Source organism: Cladophialophora immunda (assembly GCF_000835495.1).
Source record: "Cladophialophora immunda strain CBS 83496 unplaced genomic scaffold supercont1.9, whole genome shotgun sequence".
In the NCBI taxonomy this organism is placed as follows: domain Eukaryota; kingdom Fungi; phylum Ascomycota; class Eurotiomycetes; order Chaetothyriales; family Herpotrichiellaceae; genus Cladophialophora; species Cladophialophora immunda.
The window spans coordinates 135,543-152,482 of NW_015622549.1; the positions used below are offsets into that span (position 1 = coordinate 135,543).

Consider the following 16,940-nt stretch of genomic DNA (forward strand, 5'->3'; position numbering starts at 1 on the left):
CGCGGTCGGAGATCTATTCTTTGCTCCAATGGTGGACACACCGTCACATTTGTGGCTAGGGCGGTGTTGGCGTCGTCTTACAGTCGACGATACTGAAGAAGTGAGGCTTCATATTGTCGTGGTGAAGCTGGAGGCTTTTCAGTGCCCTTTTCTCCATTCTCAGCAAGGGTGTGATGGATCTGTGTGATGGCTCTGCTGGAGTACTGGAAATCGCGCAGGTCGAGGCCGATTTCAGTCCTTACCTCTCAGTTTCGCTTGACCTCCTTGGACTAAACGGTCTCGATAATATCGATATTGCTTGTACCCCGAATACGGCCCACGAGATCACTGGCGCGAACCTAATCCAGGGCCATATTGACTCTGTCCTTCGTGACTTCGACACCCACTGATGTTTTGATGATAGGAGCTTCCTCTCCAGCATGTATCCTCTGCACAGTAGTCATTGAGCAGTTAAATCGATGGAGCATCGTAGTGCTTGCCGCCTTCTTCCGCTACTCTTACGTTAACGCACCTGGGAAGTAGAGGTGCAAGGAGACGAAGTCACAAGCGGTTTGGTTGAAGCGGCACGATCGAATCCCGCAAAGTCGTTCTTGTAACATGTGGTTCGCACAGGTCGTAGTGTTTGCAACGCCTCGCCGCTATTAGCATTCCTTTGAAGACATTCCCCGCGCCAGTTCCGACGTCCGCTCGCCTCTCACAGCCACCAGTTCTCTCGAGTCACTTTCTCTCTGACACAGCTACGACGACGAGTCACAGCCGCCGGTGGCTTCAAGTCATTCCTTTGAAACGAAACAAGACAAGACCAGAAGAGGAATGAAAGCGTCAAAATAGGCGGTTGGAAATACCCTCTTGACGAAAACTCTCGCACAACATCATCATCACTTGTCAATCAGATCTCTACCCCGCGACTGGCTCGGGTAGATGGTCACGGAATTCCAGTCACTAAGCGAATCCGCCCCTGTCTTGGAGCCCAAACCGCCACGATCGACCTCGTGTTCCCATCGCGATAACCAAATTCAACCCTGTTCGTCGACCACTGTCATGTCGAATCGTCGAGTAAAGTCTCTGGCACTGGATGAGGACGACTACGATGATTACGAGGACTATGAGGGCGACTATGGAGACGACGGCGGTGACAATGAGCTTTCTGCAGAGGACAAGGAACAAATGCAGCAAGGCACCAACAATGTGCGTGCAGCCTTGGGATCAGCATTCCCTGTTACGGACAATGAAATCCAAGAGGCGCTGTGGCATTATTACTACGATGTTGGAAAATCTGTGGCATATCTCAAAAGTACGGGATCCCACCACTCCTTGAGCTTGGTTGAAAACTCACTGCGTTAGACAAGCAGAAACCTACTCCTGTCGCTACAAAGAAGCAGATGAATGGCTCAAAGAGTAAGCTTGCTCTTCTACATTCCTCGTTTGCATCGCTTCCATGTCGCTATGGTCATGATAGCTTGGGACCGCGCCATTTCGGAAGGGATGCTGATAAACACCAAGATTCCGACTCCCTCGCCGCTTGCTCAAACCCATTTGCTGCAGCGGACTTCTTCAAAGATAGCCCATGGTTACAGATTCCTGAGCACCGAAAGGCAGAGATCATCATCACTCCCCTCTATCCGCGTCTTCGCCTTCTGGGTGGTGCGTCAAACACGGGCAAGATGTCTAAACTTGCGGCGCTTGCCGCTAAGCGAAGGCAGAAAGAAAATGAGAGACTTGACGCTCAAACCACAGCCGATACTGCATATCAGCAGGACTACCTCTCTAGCTTGAGTAAACTGCGGATCAGCCAGCCATCAAGACCAAGGTCCAGATCAACCGATGCGTCAGAGTCCTCACTGGCAGGATCCCAGCCCCAGTCACAAAAGAAGGACCATGGGAGTGACCAGTCCACCGAAATGGAAAGCAAGCAAACATCTGCAGCAGGAACATCAGAAGCCACGCTTGTAGCCAATCAGAATTTTCGGGCCGGTCCCTCGGCTTTCGCCAGTATCATGACCAGCCGCGACGCTGACATTTATCTTCCATCATCAACCGACCTTTTCTCCAAGGGACTAAATGCTGAATCTTTTAATTTTGCAGAGCCGAGTCCGGACGATGTTGTGACCAAGGCACAGACTGCAAAAGGTCGGAGACAAGGCTGATCGAATTGAAGAGGGGCTGACCTGCTCGAATGTAGCCGCGACGTCGGCCACCTCTAAAGCCAAGGATACAAATCGAGCAAAATCGGCTTTGGCTGGTGGCATGCACGAGCTGTCCATCCAAGATGCTCCCAAAATCAAGAGCAAAAACATCGATGTGCTCGCAGAATACCAAAAAAATAAACGAAAAAATGCGGCAAACTTTGTAGTCATCGGTAAGCAGTCCCTGCTTGGCGAATTGAAAGAATGCACTGATTCCCCGAGGCCATGTCGATGCGGGCAAAAGCACCCTCATGGGTAGGCTGCTTTTTGATTTGAAGGCGGTCGACCAAAGAACCTTGGACAAGTATCGACAAGAAGCTGAACGTATTGGCAAAGGTTCATTTGCCTTTGCATGGGTCTTAGATCAAGGCTCGGAAGAACGGGCTAGAGGCGTGACTATTGACATAGCCACCAACAAGTTCGAGACTGACAGGACCTGCTTTACTATCCTGGACGCCCCTGGTCATCGGGACTTTGTGCCGAACATGATTGCAGGAGCTAGCCAGGCAGATTTTGCAGTCCTCGTCATTGACGCTTCGACGGGAAACTTCGAGTCTGGATTGAAGGGACAGACGAAAGAACACGCGCTCCTGGTGAGATCCATTGGCGTCCAGCGAATCATTGTGGCCGTGAACAAGATGGATGTTGCGGAATGGTCCGAAAAAAGATTCGATGAAATTCGCCAACAGATGGCCGCGTTCCTGAGCAGCGCGGGTTTCCAGTCAAAGAACGTGACCTTTGTCCCTTGCTCTGGCCTCGGAGGTGAAAACATCCTGACTAGAGCCTCGGATTCAAGGTCGTTCTGGTACACTGGCCCAACGTTGGTGGAGGAGCTAGACAAGGCGGAGCCATCAACCCACGCACTAGACAAACCTTTACGCATGATCATCAACGACGTTTTCAGAGGTGGTGTGCAGAACCCCCTGTCCGTGTCAGGGCGGTTGGACGCGGGCACCATCCAAGTCGGTGAACAAGTGGTCATCATGCCCAGCGGTGAAAAGGCCCAGATCCGGAGCTTGGAGGTCGACGATGAACCTCAAGAGTGGGCGGTGGCGGGACAAAACGTGGTCCTCAATCTGACCGACATTGACCCCATACACCTGAAATCAGGAGATGTTCTCTGCAGCCCCCTATCACCGATCCAGAACATCGGTGAATTCAAAGCGAAGATACTTGCATTCGATCATCTGACCCCAATGAATGTTGACGTGCACAAAGGACGCTTGCATGTGCCTGGTCGAATCAGTCAGCTCGTCGGTGTCTTGGACAAGTCATCAGGCACAGTAACGAAGAAGAAGCCGAAAATCGTCCAACCGGGAAATGTTGTGCGAGTCATTGTGCACCTAGATCAGGTTGTACCCTTGGAACCGCCTTCAAGGATTGTTCTCAGAGCCAATGGTGAAACTGTTGGGGCGGGCCTAATCGAGTGAGCTATGCAACCCGCCAGCAAGGCTGTCCCCAGATACGACGTCGCCAATGCATAGATTCAACTTGTAATTCTGGAGGATCTTACTCGAATCTGAGCAACAGGCCGAGCGTTCCGTTCCACATGGCCTAACGAAAGGAGAAACTTGTCATCTGGGGTTGGCTGCTGCTCCCTTCCTGTTCCGTCACCTTCGGGGCCAAAACTGGTGGCGTATGGGATATCATCCCGAAATCTCTGGCCTAGTGCAGATCTGAAACCGAACACTGAAATTCATGGGAGAATCGCCATCCTTTGGGCCCGCTCTTATCGGCTTTGTCATTCGCTCGCGAGCACTCGCATGGCTGGAGCAGAGGCTGAGCCATCCAGGCAGTTCCATCGTCTATACCGGGGACCTCATTGCCTGAGACGTTGGCGGACCTGTGGGCTGCTTATTCTATCCTTCATTTTACAATGTAACATCTATTCTGGTCAACCATGTCTATCCCAAGGGGCATGGAGGAGTGTACTTCATCCAGTTCAAAATGGACCCTGCCGCCGCCTTTTCATGCTTCTCAATTTCCTACAAGCACTTCGTTCTTTTCGTTGCAGGCACTCATAGAGTCCTTTCATTCGTTTTTCCACGCGGCGCAGTGCGCACGTCCATTCGTTCTCAATCTATTCAGTCGTTCGTTTCGCCCAGGCTTCGGATCTGTGTTTCGATAGCCGAAACTGTTAAGATCTGCTGCTACTACAGATACTGTCTCCAATCGTTCGTTCGGCTTTTCTGACACGAACTCTTTTCCAACGGCATGGCTGCAGCATTGATTCTTTCAGGGTTAGCCCTGGCTGGAGTGGTCCAAGCCCACATTGCGGCTTTTGCTAAGGGCATGTACTGCGAGAACGGTACAGACCCTTCAAACCCGAATTTCAACTCCAACTCCCCGGTGTCACCGTTGTATAACCTTACCCAGGACCACTGGTGGTTCCAACACGATCGAGGATGTGATGCTGTTCCACCACCTCCTGGGGTCTTCCTCGAGTTGCCGGCCGGCGGCTCCTTCGACGTCGATCTTGCGAACAACCAAGCATTCTCCAATCTGTCCTATGGGGGCTCGAAGACTTCGGAATGGCCGGATGGTGGCACGCACCCAGAGGACTGGAACGGTGGCGGTGTGGGTGAGGGATGTATCCAAGACGGCGGTTACATGCATGTGCAGAACCAGAGCATGGCTCAAGGAACTGCGTTTGCTATTGCATATGAAAGTGATCTTGCCGCCATCACATTGGAAGACTTGGTTGTGTTTACTGTGCTTGAGCACACTCCCTGGAAACGGGCAGCAACCTACCAGGTTCCAGCGGCAATGCCCGCATGCCCGGAGGGCGGATGTGTAAGTTGTCCTCGTCTTCCCAGCCCACTTTGTAGCCTGGGGCTGCTTTTTGGGATTCCACTAGCATGATTCCAGGCTGATCAATGCTTTCCAGACTTGTGCTTGGCTTTGGGTGCCGAAGGGATGTGGTCAGCCCAACATCTATATGCAGGGCTTCAAATGCATGGTCACGGGGGCTACGTCCACCATTCCTCTAGCAAAGGCCCAAGCACCCGTAATGTGTGACACCGACCCTTCCAAATGCGTCAAAGGAGCAAAGCAAATGATCGTGTGGAATCAACTCACCGGAAACAATGTCGTGACAACCGGTTTACAAACGCCCGCTTACAATACACGCAACGGTTTCACGCCAGGCCCGCAGGATGATATCTTTGAAGGCGCTCCTTCTGCGCCAGTAGGACCGGCATCCTCCTCTACGACTGCTTCCAGCTCGGTCTTCATCTCTGCTACTGCGCCTGCAGAGACACAAGTGCGATCCCTCTCTTGGACGACTAGCACTGTTAGCACCTCCGGCTCTGGATCGTCATCCATGGCCCTTTCGACCACGACCTTCTTCCTCTCACCATCGTCGACGACCTTGGCGACAATTGTAAAGCCAGCCTCCACGACAAGCGACGTTGCCTCTGTTCCCGTTGCGCCAGTGTCCTCCAGCAGCATAAGCCCTGAGACAGTGACCGTTAGTGTGACGGTCACTGTTTCTGCTTCTGGTTCAACGCCTACGGGTTTGCGACACTTCAAGGGATGCTGGGTGGAGGAAGACGAGGAAGTGGATGGCTGAGGACGAACTTTTCTGCCTCAACGACGAGAGTGTTGGCGTTGGGCTGGCACAGTCACCAAGTGTGTGGACTTTGACCTTTTGTACATATATTCATTGAAGTTTTTTTGGTCCTTCACGCCCCTGCAAGGGAGCAACGGACAAACATTTTTCTTGACCCTAGAGATACCTACAGATTCCCGTGTTTGGGGCTTCTCTGTAATGCTTGCTGGTTGCTTCACGGTGTCACGGTGTTACGCTCACCTCAATTGCTCTAAAGCGGCATCAGTCTCTCCAATTCAGCCAAGATAGATCCTATCGAACTTGACGTACACTGATACTGGCTGGCAGCTCGCAACCCATCTTCCTGAATTCTTGCGAGCACGACTATGAAAGAGTCATGGCCTCATCCTGCACTCGGCATCTACCAGGCCAAACAAAGGGCGACTGCGAGGTGTTCAAGAAAGACTCGGGCTCCCTCTAGCCTCGCATAGCCAACATTCCATTCCATCGCCTCATGGCCTGTGCACATCACAACGCGGCTCTAGGGATGAAATTTCATGCACACACACTCATGGTTCCAACCTCACCATGTTCGTTCCTTACCGGTGTCGTTGGCTGTGAGCATCCTTCAAGATGTCTCAATTCCACTCCTTTCTCATATTTGCCGGCGTTCTCTTTCACGTTGCATATGGTTATGTTGATTTCGGGTCCTTGACTCTCCCCATTGAAGCCTTCTACCAACCCACTCCAAGACCAAACCAGTTGGCTGGTGGATTTGATCTCCGCTATGAGGTTCTTCCGTCCATGATCACGGCGGTTGCACCGTCAGTCACGATCGCGGCCAATGGAACCCACCAAACGATGTACAGCCTTCATTACCATCACTACTTCAGCAAGACACGGCAGGGCAGAGGGGTTTTCGACAAGCGTGGAGTGTTTGCAGGCGACCCTCCCATCGCAACATGCACTCCTTGTGGCGGAGGAAGTGTTACCTCTACTCCTTCTGGCACGACCACGTCTACTTTGCCATGCACAACCCATACATATCATGTGAATCTGTTCCCGACCGTATCTCCAGGCGGTGAGACTGACTGTGCTCTTCAGGGCGTCTTCGATTTCCCCCCACAGACGACAACTGCATCATGCTACGACACGAACTACAGCGGCGTCTTCCAATCGAGCACCTCGTCATCTAGTGGCCTACCGTGCTGTTTCACGATCCCTGCGTCATGTCGAATGAATAGCACAATGAGCAGCACCACCAGCACCTCGTTCATGGCCTCGACTGGAGTCTTCAGATCGACATCCACGTCTACGACAACATCGCTTAGCTCCACAACTACAAGCTCCAGATCTTCCCTGACCATACCAAGCAGCACCAGTGGAATCTCCTCCCAATCCCAGGGCCCTATACTCAACAGCGCAAGCTCCTCGACGTCTACAAGAATCACAGTCACCGTTATCAGTGGAACTACCGTGGTCATGACGACTACGTCCAGCTCAACGTCGAAGTTGACACCTACCACAAGCATGGCAAGTTCTTCGGTGGTTTCCAGCCAGCCGTATACCTCTCCTTCACTCTCAAGCTCCTCGACCAGCACCACCAGCCTGTCAATCATCGTCATTTCAAGCACCACAATCGCAATTACAAATTCTGGCACCACCAGTTCAACAGTTGTAAGCGGATCATCTTCCTTGTCCACGTTAACCATAATCACCGGCACCGTGTCGAGCGCGTCGACCACTTCTTCTTCAGTCTCGCTCATCACGACAGCAGTGCCAAACACCATCATAGGATGCGGGCAAGCTTCCGGTAGTGGTATCGTCAGTATGTACTTTGCATTCCTCCATTAAACAGGCACGCCACTGACTCGACCGCAGTGGGCACAGGCACGGTATACCTAGGAGGCACACCGATAGTCACCTCGGGAACCGCCAGTGGTACGGGTTTTGAAGTCTTTCTGTCCAGCATTCCTCTGACTCTTTTGTTTTCTACATTGAAGTTCAAATTCTGACTCTTGTCGGTCCAGGCTATGCGAACAATGTCTCTGGCTGCGGCACCATCATCGCCACGTCAGGCACGTTCACGGGGTCCGCTGAGATCACGGGCTGTGCGTAAACTTCCTCGATTGCGCTGACCACTCGAAGAATACATAGCTGACACAGTACAGGCGGTTCGGGCTCCGGCACTGGTACATTGACTGGCACAGGAACCGTCTGGCCGGCTTATGGAGGGGGACTGATCTCGCTGGTCACCTCGGGCACGGTCAGCGGCACTGGCAACTTCAGCGGCTGCGGGATCCTGGTACGTATCATGCCACGAAAATCATCCCATGCCTGGTCTTTCGCGTGATTAGGGCGTCCTATACCAGCCAATTGCCCATCTAACTCTCTGGTGTTCCTTGCAGACCGGTTCCGGCACCTTCGTGGCAACGACAGGTTCACCCGTCGTGATCTCGCCCTCGACCACGCCGACCCCGACTTCCAGACTGACCAAGACCGTCAGCGTGTATCTCTCCTACTGTCCGGACCCCATGGGCGTGAACGACATGCTGCGCCTTGCCGGCGGCAGCGGCGGCGGGGTGAGCTCCAACATGACGTCTTCGAGTCCGAGCGGCGCATATCCCAACTCTACCGCCCCCTATTCGTCTTTGCACTCGAATTCGACCCTCTCCACGAGCAACTCCACCGGTCCCAACCCGCTGTGCCAGACGTGCCCCAACTCGGTGGGGATCTGCTGTCCGCCGACCGTGCACTGCTCGGCGGACGACGGCAAGTGCCCGCTCTACGCGCTGGAGAACTCGGGCAACACCATCAACGGGTACCTGATCGCGCAGGTGATGAACAGCTCGGCGCCCGTGGCGGGACGCAAGAAGGTCCGGGCGCTGGAGAAGAAGACGAACCACAACAACGCCTGGCGAGGTGAGGAGAGTCACGACGCCACAGCACCGCTGAAGGGGTTTGGGGGCAGGGACTTGCTGGATCTGGAGGCCGGGGTGGAGAGGCAGTTGCAGAGGCACAGAGAGAGGAAGAGGGCTCATAAGAAACAGTTCTAGACTATGGGGAGGGAGACGAGCCCTACAGTTTTGTTTTGTCCCCAGTTTGGATTTCCGCGTGCGGTCGGCGGTGGCCGTGATGCCGTTCGTCCTTCTCATCTTTACATATTAAGAACTGTGGATTGGTGGTCTGAAAGGTACCTCTGCTGCACGCCTCGAAGGAAGACTAGCAGCTTGTGATGTCTTGCTCTTGGGCGGCTCGTTGATGTGTCTCCATCTGACAATGTTGCTACACCCTGCCATCTCTGCTGGCACCAGCTTTAAGCGGAGCGACCTCAACTGTTCGTGTCTGCGGACTGAGTTGCAGTGGTTTCGGTGTTGTTGCTGACTGAATTCTCCCGATCACTTGCTTCTGAATTGATGTTCACAATATTCCAAGGCCTGTCTCTTGCAAACTCCCGCTCAGGGTACTCGGTGCAGGTCTCGAGGATGACTGGTCGCTGCGAAGGAGGCAGTTGACAAGTGTCCGCCCATTCTTTCCACCAAACGAATCCACGTAGATCTGGCAGCCCGTCGATCCTGGTTCCGTTCTTGTCCCAGATGACGTCCACATCCAGCCACGTCTCGAAATAATCCACGGTCCCATGCAATTTGTCCCTTCTTCGGTTTTTGCCCTGAATCCGACCCTGTATGTCGTTTGCACAATCAAATCGTAGTATTTGATGAAGTAGTTAGATTCATCCAGCCAGCTGACGGCACAATTATTGCCACCTGATCTAAATCTTGACTTGCAAATCTCGAAGAGGTCATTTGCGTCTTCATTCGCAGTCCGGTAGCCTCGAGGCTTGATTGGCGATCCAGGCAGTAACAACGGTATAAACTGAAGCGGGCTTTCGTCTGTTGAAAATCTGAATCCTGAATACGATGCGGGCGGAATTTTTGGCACTTCCCTCAACAAGATACGCACGTTTGGGCAGAGATTGCGGTCGAACCAACCTCCACCGACGAAGGTGGTAAAAACTCCATAGTAAGGATCAAGCCCTTCCATGGTGAGTTTGTAAATGCGCTCGAGGGAAGGCTGTGGGAAGTCAAGCGGGATCTTTGGATATAGATTCTGCACAGTGGTCACAGCGACGGGCGCAGAATCGAAGACTGGTTTTGCCTCAGCATACACTTGTCGTGAGATCAACAAGAGATGAATGCCAGGTGTGATTTTGCAGGTAGCAGACCTCCAGTCCGGGTTGGAGGGCAGTTGGACGTCGCCGCACACAACGTATGGTGATCTCTGGAAGGATAAATTTGTATATTTTCAATCGAATTTCTGCAGGCACACCGAGGAATGACAGAGGTGGGTGGGGGTTACAGCCTAGCGCTTGGATAGAGTCGTCAGCCATGGCGACAGGTGAGGTCGGGGAGATGCTGCAATGAAAAAGGCGCTCGAACTCGTCAGGATTCAAAAGATAACTCGGTCGTGTCCGAGTGTATGCGTGCTTGAGTGAGATTGGATAAGTGTGAGTAAGTGAGTCTTGCTAGATCTGTGCGATTGTGACCTCTCTGGTCCATAATCACATCGAATGAAGAATTGGAAAAGTTCAAGGAGGCGTCATTCGAATGGAGGAGGAGGGCACTTCTTGAGACTGTACTGGAGAGTAGCCTTTCATCAGACACAACCATTTGGCAGTGAAGCGCCATCACGCGTCAACGTCTTGCAGCGCCCGCCCTTTTCTCATCTCGTGGTTTTTTTCGCTAGCGATGCCTCATCTTTCACCACTTTATCCAAAGCCTCTGTCTCCGTCAAAGGCCATCATTAGGCAGGAGTAGTCTCGAAGGCCCAATGTGCCTACTCCGACGAACCGACCACACGCCAAGTTGTACAACCCGGTTAGGCTCTTCAGTGCCTTTGAATAGTTCAACTACGCAACTGCTGGACGGTCAGTTTCCTAAGGCAAGAAAGTATCTGTCGATGCTTTAGGCTGCTGCCAGTCGGTCTTTCGAACTGACTCTATCTATACACGGACCACCGAGTTCACGAAGAGTGATTGATGGTGGCCAGCCGCGCAACCACTGCCACGCGCCGTGGGGGCGGAGAGTTCCTCGCGATCCCCTCGCCACAGACTTTCAACTACCTTCTCCGCCGTGAGCCGAACCCTCCTCGTCCTACAACGACTCCGACATTGCGGAGATATTCGGCCATGCTACACGGGAATAGACAACCGAGCTGTCAGAAATGCTTTTATCAAGATCATACAAACAAGAGAGTCGAGCGGTACGGTGAGTGGTCCGGCAGGAAGATACTTTCTTCAGACCAGATGTCCATGAAGTCAGTACGAAAGAAAAGAACAAGGTATTAAACTCAGAGCCTCCACTGCTATTGTGCCGCGTCGGTGCAACTGGAATAGACAGAGTCCGAAGCACTTATGAACGCCCTACACCAAAAGAACCGCATACCATCGAGTCATTGGCAACGGCTCTCAGCGAGGCCTACCTGGTATTCTGGAGTGCTCAATCGGGACTTTCAGACCATGAAGCATCGTCGACCACGCCGCTGGGGCGTGACAGGAAATCGAGGGTGCTGTTGCAATCGTACCAGGTAGGAATTTGCTGCTGAAATACCAATGCAGAGTCTGTGCGCGTGGCAACATCTTGAATTGGAGACAATATGTCGAAGTAAAACATACGACTTCTCCAAGCTACGCTATTTCATCGAGTCACATGAAGAAAATCTCGCAGGTACGCCAGAAGCGATCCAAACATGGAAAAGATTCTTATTATCGATGAGAATGTCGCCGACTGTTCGTGAACTGTCATTTCCTGAAACAGAAAAGCGATCCCTTTGCTGATTGAAGCCAGTATTTCCTTCGGGCTCTGTGGTGGTGGAGGTGGCTGGCTATGGCACAGCGGCCTGGACTCGGGCATCGCGAATCACTATAGTGCTTCTCGATGGTGAGAGGAAATCATATTTTCTCAAGGTAAAGGGTTTTTTCCTAACTAGATATAATCCCCTGCTTACCAGGAACGCCTCAGCAAGCAATGGGCGATCGGGGGAGAGAGATGATGGAAGGAGAGTATCGCTCGATGATGGAAATCTACTCCTTCATGCCCGATCTCATTCCCAAGCCGATAACTTGCGGCAAATTCAAGCGGTCCTATCCCGACACCTATTTCTTCCTCATGAATTATATCGACTTGGGCTGTGAAACGGATGAGCCTGGGGATTTCTGTCGCCTCATCGCGCAGCTCCACCAAAGGAGTGTGTCTCCAACCGGAAAGTTTGGCTTCTTTCAAACCACTTACCATGGACCTAATCCGCAAAACACTACTTGGGAGAGCAATTGGTGCACCTATTTCACGAGGCTACTGACTCAGTTCTTTGGCCGAGAGATAGCCCAAAATGGCCCGCATGCAGAGTACGAAGCTACTTACAGAATGTTTGCCTCTGCGGTAGTGCCGAAACTATTGGCGCCTCTCCAGTCCGGCGGGCGTGTCCTAAAACCCTGCCTCATCCACGGAGATCTGTGGAAAGAGAATACGGGCCTCAATCTCGACACAGGTTTACCTGTTGTCTTTGACTCTAGTGCAATGTACGCCCACAACGAAATGGAGCTGGGTATGTGGCGAACCGACATCCTCCGATTCGGGAAGCCCTACTACGACAAATATCTCAGCTATATGCCACCCAGCGAGCCCGTTGAGCAATTCGACGATCGCAATCGGCTGTATAGCATAAAATTCAAGATCGCTCATTGTCTGGGTTGGCCAGATTGCGCGCCTAATCACCGTCAGTTGTGAGTGGAAAGATCGGAAATTTCCAGTTCGCTATCACTGACTTGACCAAGGATATTGAATGATATGCGCTATTTGATCGGCAAGTATTCACCAAAGCGACAGGATAATGATGGTTGAAATGGGTCCTCTTGTGGCAGTTTTTTTTCTCGCTGGGTTTTCTTGTCATTCTGGCTCTGGCAACCCCAATGCCCTCGACGATCAGTATGTTATTGTTCGACTGCAAGGGGCGTCAACATTCCAGGTATGTAGGCCTGGATGCATCGACGGTCGCTCTTTGGGCAGGCCCGCGGAATGTTACAGATACCTTGCATGTCCTTCTTCGTTGATTCTCTCGGTATTCTATTGCCGGCCTACCTTTCGTGTCGGCGTGTGCACAGATTGGTCCCCCCTCTATGCCCAACCCACCTCTACAGCAGGTACGCCGTTGTCCACTTCGCAAGGTACACCTTGATTTCTGAGAGGATAGAGCTTGACTAGAAGAGAGGTGACAGATAACCAGTTCTCACGCCTCGAGATATGATGGGTTGGGGTTCAGTCACGAAAACATCTTATTCCTGAGCCAAAGCTGCGAGGCAGAGCGTGGCACACAAGAAACCGTTCAACCACTACGTCCACAATCTGCTGGATCTTCAGATATAACATGTGAGCGTGCTCGGGGGCTAACGGCGGCAACATGTCTCTATTTGGTGAGCCGCATTCTGGCTTGACGAAGTCCAGGCAACTGAACATGGTGTTACTTGTGGCGTTTGCCTCTTGCTTCTCTCCCCTCAGCAGTTTCATTTATTATCCTGCTCTTACGGCGATAACGAGGGATTTACATACGACTCTATCCAAGGCCAATTTGACAATAACTTCTTACATGATCGTTTCCGGCGTTGCTCCTACGCTATTTGGCAGCATGGCAGATCAGGTGGGAAGACGGCCTGTTTATCTTCTTATGTTTACCCTCTACGTCGTGGCCAATGTTGGGCTCGCGTTGCAGGGTACATATCCTGCTCTACTGCTGCTCCGCATGCTGCAGAGTGCGGGCGGTTCTGCCACAATCGGGCTTGGATATGGTGTTGTGGCTGATGTGAGTGTCTCTTCTCTTCGATAGGACCGACTCCCATCTGCACCAAGCTATTGCCACGGTCTCCATCATCATCAATGAATCTAACAGTGATGCTCAGATTACAGAGTCTTCTGAGCGTGGGTCATACATGGGCATCCTAGGGTGCGGCCCAAACGTTGCACCTGGCCTCGGACCTGTGCTCGGTGGTGTCCTTGCTGAGAAGGCCGGATGGCGCTGGATTTTCTGGCTTTTAGCCATATTGAGCACCCTCAGCCTCGTTCTCATTTTTGCCCTTCTGCCAGAAACAGCGCGCAACGTGGTTGGCAATGGGTCCCACTCTGTCCCTGTCTTGAACAAAAGTCTTCTACTCCTCTGGCGAGAAAACAGGCAAAAGAAGATCGATCTGACACTGGAAGGCCACCGCACAGCGGTACCAGAAGCTGTTTCCCGCAGAGCAACTTTGAGGATACCAAATCCCTTGGGAAGCGTGCATATATTTCTGCAGAGAGAAAGCGCACCCGTCATCCTCATTAATGGAATCTTCTATAGCGCATATTGCTGCCTCCAAGCATCCCTGTCGTCTCTATTCATCGCCATATACGGCTATAAAGAGCTTGAAGCTGGCCTGATCTACTTGCCATTTGGCACGGGTTGCTTCCTTGCATCCTTACTCTCAAGTAAGTTGCATCTGCGCTCTTTCGCAATGATCCTTCTCCTGTGCCAGGATATTAACTCTGTATTCCTGCTCCCCAAGGAAACATCCTCACACATGACTATCGGACAATTGCTCTTCGCCACAGTCTTCCAACCTCCAGCACCGAAACGTCCGAGTCCCAGAGAATTGTATTCCCGATCTTCCATGCCCGTCTACGAAGCATGGCATACCTGCTTCCTCTGTCCATTCTCACTCTCCTCGCATATGGCTGGGTTCTCGAGTATCACTTGCACCCTTCTATTCCTCTTATCCTGCAATTCTTTACAGGTGGTGCCATGACCATCGTGTTCAACGCGTGCGGGACCCTTCTCGTCGACCTACACCCAACACGTCCGTCGACAGCTCAGGCAGCCCTGAATCTGCTCCGCTGTGCCTTTGCCGCGGCGGAGTTGGCTGCGCTACAGCCGCTTATCGACAGTATCGGCCCGGGGTGGTGCTACACTGTGATCGCCTTGGTTACTGGAGGCGTTGCCTCCATATGTGTTGTTGTTGGCAGGATGTGGGGTGAGAGTTGGAGAAGACAAAGACTCGACATACAAAGTACGACCACGGAAGAAACTTGAGCTATTAAAGTACGCATATCACAAAAACGTAGAGCGGTCCGATTGGACGATGCTCAGACCAGCATATCCTCCGACTTCTTGGCCGTCAACTTCTTATCCCCGAGAAGGCCTAGACCATGGAGTTGAACCAGGCCTTGTCCTGCAGAGAAACTGGAAAACAGGTCAACAAATGCAACAAGAGAGTAGCGAGGTACGACGGCAAGGGTCGGGGGTGGGGGACGAGTTGAAGCATTCGCCTGCAATTACGGAGTACTTGAACGAGTCGGCGTGCATGGTGAAGAAAGCTTCAACAAGGCCTGGATGAAGCATTTCTGTCTGCTTCCCTCTTCGTCCCAGATTCGGGACAGCCATTCAGCTTAGCAACTGATTCAGATTCGTACTGGACACTAAGACTTGCTTTGCCCTCCCGCCAAGAGGAGCCTCGATGCCACAGTCTTGGTTCGTATCTCTAAAGCGAAATGAGGGCTGAGCTGAGCTGGAGAAAACTCGTCTTAGGGATGGGATGATATTCTCTCTACTTCCGTTCTCGAGATGGTGCTCATTCCAAAATTTAGAGGTCTCTCAAGCCTGGCCACTGCCGCCGCATTGAGCAAGGTTCGCACAAGGCTGTCATTATTGTGTGCCGCCACTTACATCATCGCGAAAGGAACAACAAGCCAGGGAGGCTATTACCGTGAATGAAGTTTCTTATTGAAGATTTTACCGTTGGGAGGAGTTCCGTACCCCGCAAGGTTACACTCCCTACCTGAGTATCAAAATGGAGCGAGCTTCGAGTGGACATCCTACCAAATTCTTGTAGTCTTTCAGACTTGGCAAGTCATTCATGTTATGGAATCCGTTGATGTCCCATTCATTGCGCCAGAAACCCCCTTCATTTCGTGGCTGTAGTCTAAGGACTTGTCTTCGTGGATCGTCGTAAAGAAATCCCAATCGCTAGAACGCATCGCAGAGATCCCCCCGGTCTATTTGGTCTATGTCTATATTCTATGTCTATCTTTTGTCTTTGCCATGAATCCTTGCTGGAGAAATCTCAGCCCTCAAAGTCCCACATGTCCAATAGTTTGTCCATACTATCCTCTTTCCCGGCAGCATCATCTTCACTGTCCTCTGCGACCGCAAAGATTTTCTTGGGAATCTTGTACTCCACAACGGGAGGCTTCCTCTCCTTCTTGAATTCACTGTCCAGTAGTGTAGCATATCCGTGGTCGAGGAAGTCCTCGAGATTGTACTGCTGCTTCGTGAACTGCTCGGAGATGATCCTCGCGATGCTCGCTACGGTGGGGTGGTAGTGCGACTGGCACGTCTCCAGCTCCCACAGTGAGGAGTCGATGGCATTGGTGAGTTGTGGGTTCGGCTCGTTCGGGTCAAAGGGGTCATTGCCAAGGTTGTATTTGAACTTCGTGTAGGGAGGGTATGGGTTGCGGTGGATCATAAAGGTCGTGGTGGGGTGCTGTTTGAGAAGGTTGTAGATGAAGGGGATTATGGCCACGATGGCGGAGGGAGGGGCAAAGAGACACAGGCGTGAAAGGCGCTTGATGAAACTGGCAATTGTTGCTGCCGGCAAGTGATTGGTTGGAGACAGGAAAATATCGAGATGCCGCAGAACCCGACTGCGGTATTTGCTGTGTAGAAGATCTCTGTCGAGAAGAGCGTACAGTCGAGGGTAGAAGGAAGGGTAGTCGAGGTTCTTTGTGGTGATGAGATGGAAGAGGCCCGTGAGGGCCGGCACCGCAAGGCCCAAGTCCCTCATGTCCAGACTGTCGGTGAAGAAGTCCATGAGAATTTCTGGGCGACGGAGGCTGTCGATGGCTTCAGGTGATTGAAGCTGCTTGAGCAATTGCTTACGCTGCGATGCGCTCATAGGAGCCGCAATTTGAGCAGCGTAAGAGTCCATGGCTGTTGACGAAGGCATGGTGGACAAGTTGCGGAAAAGAAGCGAGGGTGAGTGAGAGCGATGGAGAGCAGTCGCCCTCAAAACCAAACATGTGAAGATCACCACCCCTCCGTGCTTAACGTGGCCGTTGTCCTCAGTCTCCCAATTTGTCCTAATATGCGGGCGTTGCGGCTCCTCCAGCCCCTCGCCTCGAAACAAT

General features: G+C 52.2%; 5 protein-coding genes across 5 annotated transcripts; 3 read left to right on the forward strand and 2 right to left on the reverse strand.

Annotated features, from left to right (window-relative positions):
• Positions 1 to 921: 921 nt before the first annotated feature.
• On the forward strand, positions 922 to 3,616 carry PV07_12477 (translation elongation factor Tu; the record flags this gene model as incomplete). Its single annotated transcript, XM_016400004.1, has 5 exons — positions 922 to 1,294; positions 1,345 to 1,398; positions 2,086 to 2,130; positions 2,183 to 2,359; positions 2,409 to 3,616. The coding sequence occupies 5 exons, from the start codon at positions 922 to 924 to the stop codon at positions 3,614 to 3,616; spliced, it is 1,857 nt and encodes a 618-aa protein (XP_016242372.1).
• A 784-nt stretch (positions 3,617 to 4,400) lies between these two features.
• PV07_12478 (uncharacterized protein) lies at positions 4,401 to 5,757 on the forward strand (the record flags this gene model as incomplete). Its single annotated transcript, XM_016400005.1, has 2 exons — positions 4,401 to 4,979; positions 5,074 to 5,757. 2 exons carry the CDS (start codon positions 4,401 to 4,403, stop codon positions 5,755 to 5,757), a joined length of 1,263 nt encoding a protein of 420 aa, XP_016242373.1.
• A 612-nt stretch (positions 5,758 to 6,369) lies between these two features.
• PV07_12479 (uncharacterized protein) lies at positions 6,370 to 8,792 on the forward strand (the record flags this gene model as incomplete). The annotated part of the gene is made up of 5 exons (XM_016400006.1): positions 6,370 to 7,564; positions 7,618 to 7,677; positions 7,767 to 7,847; positions 7,908 to 8,041; positions 8,145 to 8,792. The coding sequence occupies 5 exons, from the start codon at positions 6,370 to 6,372 to the stop codon at positions 8,790 to 8,792; spliced, it is 2,118 nt and encodes a 705-aa protein (XP_016242374.1).
• Positions 8,793 to 9,067: 275 nt separating this feature from the next.
• Positions 9,068 to 9,780, reverse strand: PV07_12480 (uncharacterized protein; the record flags this gene model as incomplete). Its single annotated transcript, XM_016400007.1, is given in 2 exon segments — positions 9,068 to 9,418; positions 9,436 to 9,780. 2 exon segments carry the CDS (start codon positions 9,778 to 9,780, stop codon positions 9,068 to 9,070), a joined length of 696 nt encoding a protein of 231 aa, XP_016242375.1.
• A 5,733-nt stretch (positions 9,781 to 15,513) lies between these two features.
• PV07_12481 (uncharacterized protein) lies at positions 15,514 to 16,897 on the reverse strand. The gene has a single exon (XM_016400008.1). It carries the CDS (start codon positions 16,757 to 16,759, stop codon positions 15,878 to 15,880), a length of 882 nt encoding a protein of 293 aa, XP_016242376.1. The 5' UTR covers positions 16,760 to 16,897; the 3' UTR covers positions 15,514 to 15,877.
• Between the last annotated feature and the right edge of the window lie 43 nt (positions 16,898 to 16,940).

Bases quoted from the DNA above. Each gene is read 5' to 3' on its own strand.
- PV07_12481 (XM_016400008.1), bottom strand. From the start codon at position 16,759: ATGCCTTCGTCAACAGCCATGGACTCTTACGCTGCTCAAATTGCGGCT.